Source organism: Gymnodraco acuticeps, unplaced genomic scaffold (genome assembly GCF_902827175.1).
Source record: "Gymnodraco acuticeps unplaced genomic scaffold, fGymAcu1.1, whole genome shotgun sequence".
Classification (NCBI taxonomy): Eukaryota; Metazoa; Chordata; class Actinopteri; order Perciformes; family Bathydraconidae; genus Gymnodraco; species Gymnodraco acuticeps.
The window spans coordinates 75,686-87,882 of record NW_022991932.1 but is presented as its reverse complement, the minus strand read 5'-3'; the positions used below and the strand labels follow the sequence as shown (position 1 = coordinate 87,882).

Sequence of the window (12,197 nt, the reverse complement as noted above, 5' to 3'; positions counted from 1 at the left end):
CGTCCAATCAGTGAGCGATACACAGTAAGGGGGCGGGGCGAGTGTCTGAGGATTTCATCGAAGGATGGTCTGGTGGTTCCTCGGTTATCGCTCCTCCATTATCGCTCCTCCGGCAAAAATAAGGCCATTGGGACGCTACTCAAGATGGCGCAGACAAATCAACTTCCGGTGAGACCGAGACCGAGGAGCGAGGAAATGAAAAATAAGAGAAGTGAGAAAGGGCCTTTGTCTCCAAACACCATACAGATCATTGCAGCATTACCCATAATCCCCTCTGTTTCAGCCCTGTTTCCAAAGTGCTGATTCTCTGTCTGTTACTTTAGATGAAAATAAGGAGCCCCTCCCCACGCCCCTCTGAGAGAGATTTGGTTACAAAGAACATAATAGCCGCATTCACACCGCAGTACTTTTCCCACTTTAGTTCCGAAATGTCTCGTTCACACCAAAAAGAGCCGGAACTAAAATTAGTTCATGAGAACCTTTTCCCCCCCTTTTCAGTCCCTGCTAGAGAGCAGGTACTTTCGTGGGAGAAAAAGGTTCCTATGTCTGATTGGCTGGGCGGATTGCAAACCACGCCCCGTAAAACTCCCAAAAAAGTTTTGTGAAGCCGCCATTTTATTATCCTCGCATTAGCATTATTAGCATTAGCCCAGGGCACCAACGCAGAGAGACTAACTTATGGCAACACAAAAGAAAACATGGGAGGGGTGGAGATGAGGAGGTGTCGCCGTTCTGGCGATTTACTCTGAAGCCAGTCCCTAACTCTGGGGACTTCCGGGCCGGGGACTTCCGGGCGGCAGTATTCGCCGTGAAGTTGTTTGCGACCTGCCAGTAAACCCAAAGCAGAAGGAGAAGAAGTGACGTCAGCGGCTTCCTTTGCCTAATCCACCCCCAGGAACTTATTCCGGTGTGAATGCGTTCTCATGAACTAAGTTCTCATTAATCTTTGTGGGAAAAGTACTGCGGTGTGAATGCGACTAATGGTGCTCTAGGAGGATATTCAGGTGATAAGGGGGGGGGGGGGGGGGGGGGGGGGGGGGGGGGGTTACCTTGGATGCTGATTGGCTAATGGTTACACAAGCCAAAACATCGTTATGACATCATAAAGTGGCCAAAATCTGATCAGCTCATTTTCAGACAGGTTTTTATAGAAATGGATCAAAAAAGAGAGAGAATCTTTGTTCCTGAAACTTTCAGAGTCTCTTTCCACAGAGGGGACACATGTTGATGTAGAAGAGACATGAAGAAGAGGGGACACATGTTGATGTAGAAGAGACATGAAGAAGAGGGGACACATGTTGATGTAGAAGAGACATGAAGAAGAGGGGACACATGTTGATGTAGAAGAGACATGAAGAAGAGGGGACACATGTTGATGTAGAAGAGACATGAAGAAGAGGGGACACATGTTGATGTAGAAGAGACATGAAGAAGAGGGGACACATGTTGATGTAGAAGAGACATGAAGAAGAGGGGACACATGTTGATGTAGAAGAGACATGAAGAAGAGGAGACACATGGTGATGTAGAAGAGACATGAAGAAGTGGATTTTGCATAATAGGTGACCTTTAAGACCCTCTTGATCAGACAGTGATTTCCCTCAGACAGTAGCTCTTTAATGCACAGACCATCACTAACAGCGAGCATTGTCTGGTCCTCTGGAATAAATATGTTTGCTGCCATATCTTTCTGGAAGCTCAAACAGAGCTGCTGAGTGCTGCAGTTTCACTTTGCAATGACACAAAAGCACCTCTGAATGGTCCTCAGGGGCAGCCAATGGGCTCGAAGCAGCAGCAGCACAGTGTCCACCAGCGGCCGCACGCTGACAGTTTCCAGCCCGACTCCCGTGGGTGTTGGGGGGCAAAAAGAATTTTCTAATCCGTCACCATTGTACCAATTGTCTATAAAGATTATGTGCGAGTGAAGCTCTGCCTTCACAGGAGGGGCTATCGAATTCCAAATCACAGTTCATGAAAAAGAGTCCAAACAAAGAAATGAATGACTCTGAAGATTTCAAGGTAACAACTAACTTTTTCATTTGTGCATTTCTAGATACATCGCTCGTTGTTGACTTTGTTTGTGATCTTGTCTTTGCTTAGGTCATTTTAAGCAAATGCAGTAGCACTAACAATGGTTTGGCTTATTGATAGCTATTGTACCTGCAGGATTTTTTTTGTTTTAGTTTGTTTAATCATGGTTGAATGCATTTATTCCAAGTTGCTTAAGATATAAGCATCAGATCAGTGACATTTATTTGTAATTGAATGTCTTTACTCTTATGCATTACAGGTTTAACTCCTTACAATCTTTGATAACTTGAACAATCTCTTACCGTACTTGTGATAGACCCGTTGTGTGTTTTCCAGGAGGGCGAGAGTAGAAGCAAAGACCAAATAGATGGCACGAAGATGAGCCTGGGCAACAGGAAGGGGGTGAGGGTGTCTGGGAGACATTCATCTCCCGTGGACTGGAGCTCCAGAAGAGGAGGTCCGTCTATCATCCATTCTCCCACCACCAGCACCCCTTTACCTCCAGAAACTCCTACTCTGATCTCCATCAGCCCTTTGCCTCACAAACCCCCAGCGCGGGTGGAGATTGAGCCTGCCGTCGAGGACGATTGGACTACAGGGATGTCTTTCATTTTTGTAAAGCACTTTGAATAGAGTGCTGCAGTGATGACGTATTTATGTAGGCCGACCCGGAAGTTAGCTGCGCATGGGTTCCCTCGACAAAAAGCAATGGGATTTCTCCATAGGATTTTGGAATATTGGAAAATTAAGATCTGTGGAAAACGAACCTGTTTGATAAATGCACGTTTTGTTCAGCCGGATAATCTCCACTTGTCTATCCTACTTTTATAATTTTATAATCATAAATCTAATGGCCAGAAGCAAAATGCTAACGTTATGCTATAAACGAACTACAGCAAGGTCGCACGACTTCAACGTTAAGATCCATATTCAAACATACAGATCCTAAATTGTACAAGTTGAAGCGTTTGTTTGAACAGTTTGCGGGAGGCAGGTACTTGCTTTCAAGCAGAACAGGGCAAACAAACTTAGCGGGAGTGTTTACATGTTCGGCGTAATGACGTACAACGTCCTCGACAACTTCTGTAGTCCTATTCAGCCACTTGGTAACAACTATCGTTTTTCAGATACGTAAACTCTTCAAAAAATTACCAGTGGGGTCACTGCTGATGGATTTAATGTTGTGATCTGTCTCTTAAATTTGTGTCAACCACAGACCTTATTTCCAGATATTTTCCATAAACTAGTTAAAAAAACCCGTTGACTCTGAGACGAGGGATCCGGAAGTGGTAACATGCTAACTCACTTCCGGGTTTTAGGACTCATTCCTGCACCACTCTATTGCCTTATGTTGAAAGGTGCTAAATAAATAAACTTGCCTTGCCTTACAGGAGCTTCCTCTCAAACCAGAGCATCCTACGGTGAAACCAGCGTCCCCCGGCAGACCATGGAGGAGCTAAAGACCATCCTGAGAGACAGTCCAATGCTTAGCGTCCGGGAAAGAGACGAGGGGAAGCCAGGAAGTCCTTATACGTACCTCCATGGAAGCAGTGGTAATGGTAATGGACGGTCTGATGGACGGCAGGACGATGGAAACCCCAACAGGACGTTCAGCACCTTCAAACCCCCATCTGACGCTTCCAGAAGTGGGGCCAGGTTCAGCGACGGCACGTCTATTCAGCAGCCCTCCTGCGTGGATTCATCCAGCCCAATCAGGGCCGATGCCAACACAAATAGGCTGCCTGGAGTTAGGGCTCACACACATGCAAGCGGCGGATCCTGGGCAGAGACTGGAGCTCCTCATTCAGGTCAGTGAAGCTTTGGTTAAAAGACTAGAAGTTTGTGGCAAATCATTAAAAGGTGACTCAAGTCCTTCCTCCATCTTGGGTCACGTATTGTTTTAAAATGTTGGCTTTGTCTCATTCTAGTTCCTGTTTTGACTTGGATTGATTGATGGATATTGAGCTTTTTGTGTTTTAACTTTTAACTATGAATTTGTTAGTTGAGTAGAATTAACTTGGTGTTGATCTCCAGCAGAAAGATTTCCTTTATTTGCTATTTTAAGTTGTCTTTCATTGGAATTTGCTTCTCTTCCCTCAGTATTTTAGCCTTACCAATACTGGATGTCTAAGGCAGAATCATTTATAGATATATGAGAGTTTAAAGAATAGAATGGGAATATTTTTGGCAGACTTGTTGTTTATTTTTTATAACATAAACAATCTTTATACAGAATTATTTGTATATTTGAGGCCAAGATAAATATTTAGCAAGACAGTTTACCATTGTCAGTGCTCTCTGGTGAACACACTCTGTACTGGTGACACTGGTTTTAAATGATCTCAAACCTAGTTTGGCACTTCTGTAATATTGGCTGACTCATCAACGGACACCCTTGGTTGATCAAGGGTCAACAAAAACACAAATATCAATATATCTGCATAAACTAATATCAGCTTCTCAGATCTATCTGTCCAGCTGTACTCAGACCTGACATGAAACTAAACTGGATAAAGATTTGACTAATTTGGTCTTGACGCCACAAGAGCGTTTCAGAAATTCTATAGTAAAACGAAGGTTTCATATTAGTTTTTTCTTTCCAAGAATACGACACAAAGCATTTGAAATTAAACTCTCTGTTGCTTATTAAATGTTTTTTCTCAGATATTTCATACTCTGTTCCACAGATAACGACTCTGTTGATAGTATTGGAAATCAGAGGTTCATTGCCAACATGGAGCAGATCAAGCAGCAGATCGCCAGAGAAAACATCAACTTTGTCCGCTTTGAGGCCACCGACCTCCACGGGGTGTCCAGGTCCAAGACAGTGCCTGTCCGCTTCTTCCATGTAACTACTATCTATCTATCTATCTATCTATCTATCTATCTATCTATCTATCTATCTATCTATCTATCTATCTATCCATCTATCTATCTATCTATCTATCTATCTATCTATCCATCTATCTATCTATCTCTCTATCTTTCTATCTATCTATCCATCTATCTATCTATCTATCTATCCATCTATCTATCTATCTATCTATCTATCTATCTATCTATCCATCTATCTATCTATCTATCTATCTATCTATCTATCTACTGTATCTATCCATCTATCCATCCATCCATCTATCCATCTATCCATCTATCCATCTATCTATCTATCTCTCTCTATCTATCTATCTATCTTTCCATCCCTCCCTCCTAATTTTGGGGTTTTACATGTTTAATGCTGGAACCTTTTCTTGGAAGTCAATAGACGTTCCAGATAAATTTGGCTAGACTGAAGTGCCAGATGCATGGTTTAAACTTTTTTAAAGAAACACCATGCCAATCCCTCTAAACCAAAGTTAGATTTTTACATTAGTGTTTGTCTAGGAATTTGACAAATAAATGTTATATATTGATCGATTGTCAATGGTTAAGCGTTAGAGGTATCGTTAGGCCTTTTTTTTCTATTTTGGACAGAGCTTCATTTGTTTCACTTGCTCTCAGTTTTTATGCTTTTTATACATCAACATCATAGCTTATCAACTCTAGAAAAACAAAGTGAATAGGTATATGTTGAAACATTTTGAATTCATGCTTCAACACAAATGTATCCACAGGAAAAAGCGGTGTACGGGGTACCGATGCCCAGAAGCTACCTGGAGCTGACCCTGAGTCCTAAGAGCAACGAAGTAGACAACGCCAGCACTGCCAACTTCAGCGGTGATGTCCTGCTGATCCCAGATCTGTCCACCTTCAGGGTCTTACCCTGGGCGGAGCAGACAGCGAGGGTGATCTGCGACCCCTGCACCGTGGCAGGAAACCCCCTCCGAACCTCACCTCGCCTCATCGCCAAGCAGCTCCTCGCCCAGCTCCAGGGCCTCGGCTTCTCCCTTCACTCATCCTTCAGTTATGAATGCTGCGTCCTGGGAACACCCGACCGCATCGGACCGAAGACGCTCCTGTTCCCGGCCACAACGCTGCTCAGCAACCACGACCTGCCTTTCTTCCAGCAGCTGGTGGACAGCATGTACTGCATGGGCGCAGACATCGACAGCATCGCCTCTGCAAGCGGCCCCGGCCAGATGGAGATCAACCTGAGGCCAGAGTTTGGAATTGCGGCCGCAGATACCGCCTTCACTTTCCGCACCGGCATCAAAGAAATGGCTCGCAAGTACAGCTACATTGCCAGCTTCTTCACAGACGACGGCCTGTACAATGCTGGGGTTCTCTCTCACAGCTTGTGGGATGCTAACGGCCGACGTAGCCTCTTCCAAAGCGGGGAGAAGGCCAGTGAGCTTTCTGAGATTGGCAGGAAATGGCTTGCCGGGCTTCTCAGCCACTCTGCTGCTCTGAGCTGCCTGATGTCGCCCGGCCTGGGCTGCCGGAGCCACATCGCAAAGACAATCAAAGACCCGAAACTCATGCTTTACGCCACATGCGGCTGCAATGATAACAGCAGCTCTTTCAACATTAAGAGTCACGGGGGGAGGGAGACGCACATCGACAACAAGCTGGGCTCAGCTATGGCCAACCCGTACATCGTGCTGGCTGCCACTGTGGCCGCGGGACTGGACGGCATCAAGAGAAACCTGAACATCGAGAGCGGTGTAAACAAAGCGCCCGGTCAGCAGAAGGACTTTGCCGTTCCTGTGAAGCTCGACGAGGCTCTGGAGGCGCTGAGCGAGGATCACGTCATCTGCAGCACCCTCGGAGAGCCGTTTGTTCAGTATTTCATTGCCATGAAAAAGTTTGAGATTGAGACCCAAGAACTGGATGATGAGAGGAACAAGTGCCTGGAGTATTTCATCTAGAAAGCACACAGACTTTCCCCTGCTACTCAAATAAAGGCAATAAAAACAGCTAGCAAAGCTTTTTATTTTATATGATACCTGTTTATTATTACTGATTGTAGATATTTTTCAGTTATTACAAAATAAAAGTATTACTACATCCTCAATGTTTAAAGCACTTTTGTAAAATGTTGTTGTGTTTATATATATATATTTTAAAATTAATTTAAAGAACATTAATGATGCTACTGTCGCTTTATCCAGTGTGATCTACTGACTGATCAATTAATAAAATAACTTGTGAAAAAAATGGCTCGGACCTACAGAAGAAAACTTTAAAATGCTTTGACTCTTATACTAAAAATGGCTCTCCAATTTAAACAGTGTCAGTTTTTTTTTTTTTGTATGCAATGAAAATGTTAACCTCTTGGTGGCTCCCGACGTTAGGTTTTGTTTTCCTGTAGGCTATTAGTAGTTTTCTAACAGGTACCTACACTTTATTTTATCCAAGCGTATGTTAGCGTACCCTTACTTCTCTTCACAAAAAAACACTTCTTTTGTTTTCACGATGTATTCTTTTATTTACAGTGTATTGTACAGACATAAATACATGTAGGTGCAATCTACAACACAAAAAGTGTCAGTTTCCCCAATTTACAAAAAAACAACTATTTTAGTGGTACCAATCCTTCCAGATTATTCAGTATAATTCGGCTCTGATTTTGAGAAGTTAAAACAATGCTAGTGCTGCTACCTGCATTAGAAAGTAACAATACAATATGCAACATAATGGTTTTATAAAAGCAATGCCGTAGTTAGTCAACAGACCTAGTTGAAAGTGGATTTAAAAAAAGCTGTTCCCAGTGAGGTTTGAAAATGTATTAAAAAGTAATTGAGACTTTGTAAAAGAGATACCTTATTGGTCCCACTGAAGTCTTGTTTTAAATCAGTGGTCACCAATCTTTTTAAGCCCAAGATCACCGACGTCGGCCTAGGTGAAAGGCGAGATCTACCTATTGCAGAATTGAGTGAAAAAGACGGCCCAGACAGTGCTTCCAATTTGAGGCCTTTTATATAGGCTAATTGCATCTGAATTACTGTTACAATGAAGGCTCCATAATCAGCTCAAGGCATATAGGCAGGGGTAAAGTGCTATTTTTTACGAGTGGGGGGCGGACTTCACCTCCTCCAGGGGGGTCCGGGGGAATGTTCCCCCTGGAAGATTTTTTTTAAAATATTGAAGTTGAAAGCATCAATCTGGTGCACTTTGAGAGCAACATGAAGAGATCTATGGATACATCTCTCAGCACCCATTTGAAACAGAACTGTAAACAGATTTTCTTTTTCTTTATGGATATTTTACAAATCACTCCCCTTTTATACTGTATTCTTGTTTTACTGCCATATAGTATTTCATACCTGTTTTTCAGTTATTCGCTTATTGTTTGTATAACTATAATGATCATATGAAGGTGTGCCGCGGAAATAATCTTTTGAATAATTTGTGACAAAACTAGGGATGCTCCGATCGATCGGTCACCGATCGAGATCGGCCGATACTCACTCTCTACCGATCGATCGGTTCTCTCTAAACAGAGCCGATCGCATGATGTAAAATACATGACACTTTTCTCTGTGTCCGGCAAAACAAGCTCGCCAAAATGGCTTCACCGGTCTGGCATTATTTTAAGGTGTCCGAAAAAGACAGCAAAATAGCGGTATGCAACGTGTGTGAAGCAGAAATCCTGCAGCTCCGCCCGCCGGACCGGTAAGCGCAGCGAAACACACACACAGGGAGAACCAGACCGCAGTTCATTTCCTCATATTCCAAACGAGAAATTACGGTAGCAAATCACCCGGTTCTTTACGACCAGAACTATTAACGGGATACAAACCGGAGGAACCAGGCATGGAGGGAGGTGGCAGAGACAGTGGGTGAAACTGGTAGGTTTTCGCCTGTTTGGGGAGTTTATATATATATATATTGCTCGCATAAAATCCCCGTTTTTTTTTGCTTTGTATGTCGGGGGCGGGAGATTCATGTGATTGGTTGTTGGTCGCGTTGCTCGCAAAAAATCCCCAAGCTTTCAGACACGCCCAGCTCCAAGATTTTCAAGATTTTTGAAAAGCTGCTGTGTGGACGTACCGTAAGAGTTAGACCTAACACACTTAGTTATTTTACCTCTGGAACAAGCTAAACTAGTTATTATAAATATATGTATTCTTCATTGTCGGGTCACTCATTACTGGATCAGTGAGCTGCATGAGATACTGACAGGCTGTCAGGAGAGGGAGAGAGGGGGGAGAGAGAGAGAGGAAAATCGAGCGCTTCCGCTAATTTCTCCCGTGTTATTATCCAAAGTGAATGTAAACTTGAATAATGTACATCATTTGAATGTAATAATTAAGTTGATTGTTGTTTGTGGAAGCTCCCGTGAATGAGCCCCATTAACTGAGTTTTAAACATCACTTTAAATGGAAGATTTAAAGTGATGTTTAAATCTTCCATTTAGGCCCCGCCCACTCGATCGGATCGGCGATCGGTATCGGCCGATACTGATTCCGGCGATCGGCGATCGGCCCCGAAATTGGCGATCGGAGCATCCCTAGACAAAACCGTTCTAAACACTCAGAGAGTCCTTTAGCTCACCTGAGCCCCTCAGTCTGACAGGGGAGGACTCGCCTCGAGCTTGTTGTGGAAACAGCTCCTTATGTCCGTTAGTGCAGCTAGTTAACCAGATGCTAACATCACGGTCCCCGCTAGCACCGCTCTCTCTCTCTCTCTCTTCTCGAATCTCTCTCTAGCCTCTACTGCTATCGCTCTCTATTGATCCTCTAGCTATCTCTCGCGCTATCTCTCTCATTATCTTCTATCTCTCTCTCTCTCTCTCTCTCTCTCTCTCTCTCTCTCTCTCTCTCTCTCTCTCTCTCTCTCTCCTCTCTCTCTCTCTCTCTCCTCTCTCTCTCTCCTCTCTCTTCTCTCTAGCTCTCTTACACTAAATGCGCTATTGCCACACACACACAGAGCCGAGCTTGAATGACACAAGCACACGTGTATTTCCATGCAACTCTCTGATTGGTCTGGTGACTTGCCTCTGTTGCATTCACTGAACACGGGAAACTGCAGTCCTGCCGTCCTCTCTTGTGTCATGATGAGGTTCACGTAAATCACGTTTAATGTATTATATTATTGAAGTGTCTCAAATATACGTCAATCAAGTGGCACCTGCTAACGGGGTGGTGGATGATAGGTTTACATCTAAAAACGTATTTTTCAAACATTATTATTTTTATTTTATTTTTCTTTCTTTTGTTACTTTTTTTTTAACGGTCCGCGATCTACCCGCACCACACTCGCGATCGACCGGTCGATCGCGATCGACTGGTTGGCGACCACTGTTTTAAATGATATATTTCCCTTTAGTTAAACACTGTTTTATTGTATGTTTAGTTGTATTAAACATCTGGATTACTCAGTATAACAATCATGCATATCCATGAGGATGACAACAGTTGAGCAGTAGATATCATAATCATCATAAGACAACTCATAAACAACAACAATATAAAATGTACAACATGAAGCCCATTAAAAACATATATAATTGACAAATGAGACAAAGGGAAAATACAACGATGGGTAAGGTTTGCTATACAACATCCCATAAGTCCGTCTGATGTTCTTCCTAAAGCTGTAATAGCACACAGGAGGAAATAGTGCGTTTGTTGGGGACTATTTTCAGCGGTGGATTAATACACATTTGGTGAGTATTTATGGCATCGGGATGGTGTGTGGAATTGAGTGTGTTCATGTGTTTCATAGTTTTTATATACACATGGAGCTCTATGGCAAAAATACATATCAGGCTCTGATACACACACAATACTTATATCCTGTCCTTAATAAACGTTCAAAAATAAAAATCCCTATCATGAGCCAATAAAAAAATCTTTTAAAAAATGTTTTTTATTTCGGATGTTTTTAAAAATGTTTAAATAAACAAAGTCTTGGCTTTCAGAATATGAAACTTTTATTTCCAAAATCACACGATAAATACATTTCTGAAGCTTGTAAAGGGAAGAAGACAGCTCTCCCTCGCCACTCTGCTGTTCTGCTGTTCCCCTCCCTCGGCTGAAATTATGAATGAAAGGCGTATAGTAATCATAGATAACACGGCAGGGTCCGTTCCAGTTTGTTTTCATCTGGTTTCAAATAAACAAAGTCTTGGCTTTCAGAATATTAAACTTGTTTCGGCAAATTCAGATGATAAATACAACTTTGAAGCTTCGGCATAATTACAAGCGGAGAACGGAGTAACTTGACGTCACAGCAGGCACAACAACAGCCGGTGTTTCTCGTGAGTGTTTTCCCCGGGAAACAAACACAATACACACAAATGCAAAAATACACAAACACACACGTATACACACACACACACACACACACACACTTGTGAGCTTCCCCCAGACCAGTAATCCAAACGAAAATATCTTCCCTACTATTTTTATCATTTGCTCCGCTAATCAATCAGATCGATGGATTCCAGAGATGACTCCGTAACTGTCAGTGGGCACCACTTAACAGCCAATCAGAATGAGAATATGTTTCACATGTGACTTTTTCAAATTGCGAGTGATTGAGTGACGGATGAAGGTTGTTTAGGAGAAAAAGTTTGAGAAGAAAAAGTTTGAGAGTGGCGCTCGGAAAAGGAAATTGTTGAGGGAAAAGGAGTTTGGAGACAAGCAGCTATTACAAAAAATGCGGAAGCTTACAGGTTGTTTTAAACCTGTAGGCCAGGATGAGGAGGAAGGACAGATTAGTTCTGTACCGAGCGGCCGCGGGGCCTCGGAGCCAAGTAGGCCGTCTGGTTCTGATAGCGGGAGAGGAAAAACAAACATGAGGGATGTTGGAGGAGATGGAGAGGATGACGAGGACTTGCTACGTGGAGGGGAGCCAACGGCAACCGGACAAATACATGAGGGAGGCCCGATACGTCACTCATCTGGAGGAGAGGACCAGGCGCACATAGAGCAGAGTGGAGAAGTGCGATCACAGAGCCTGCCGAGGCTATAAATGACTTTGATTTGTTGTTTAAATAGGGGGCCTACAAACCCATCAGCCCCAGGGCCTGATGGCAGGTTAAGGCGGGCTTGAGCATTAGACTGTCATATTCACCCTGCAATATCTTAATAATGTAAACACCTTGACTGACAACCCGGCTTCCCTGTAACGTCCGATTCATGGTCACACATTTAGAAGCAGACACCTGTTAAATGGCATCTTTTGTTTTGGTAACAGTGTTCCCCGATAAGACACATTATCCAACAAAAGAAACATGTTGCATGCTGCAGTGATAACCACCCAACTGTGTCTCTGTTGGG

The 12,197-nt window shown here is 43.2% G+C and overlaps 1 protein-coding gene across 1 annotated transcript; it reads left to right on the top strand.

Annotated features, from left to right (window-relative positions):
- Window positions 1-1,527: 1,527 nt before the first annotated feature.
- lgsn (lengsin, lens protein with glutamine synthetase domain) lies at window positions 1,528-7,125 on the top strand. The gene is made up of 5 exons (XM_034200254.1): window positions 1,528-2,019; window positions 2,368-2,629; window positions 3,423-3,839; window positions 4,719-4,879; window positions 5,643-7,125. Exons 1-5 carry the CDS (start codon window positions 1,972-1,974, stop codon window positions 6,834-6,836), a joined length of 2,082 nt encoding a protein of 693 aa, XP_034056145.1. The 5' UTR covers window positions 1,528-1,971; the 3' UTR covers window positions 6,837-7,125.
- Window positions 7,126-12,197: the final 5,072 nt, after the last annotated feature.

Coding starts and splice junctions, on each gene's coding strand:
- lgsn (XM_034200254.1), top strand. CDS start 1,972: ATGAAAAAGAGTCCAAACAAAGAAATGAATGACTCTGAAGATTTCAAG. Junction 2,020..2,367: donor ATGACTCTGAAGATTTCAAG/GTAACAACTAAC, acceptor TGTGTTTTCCAG/GAGGGCGAGAGTAGAAGCAA. Junction 4,880..5,642: donor TGCCTGTCCGCTTCTTCCAT/GTAACTACTATC, acceptor ATGTATCCACAG/GAAAAAGCGGTGTACGGGGT.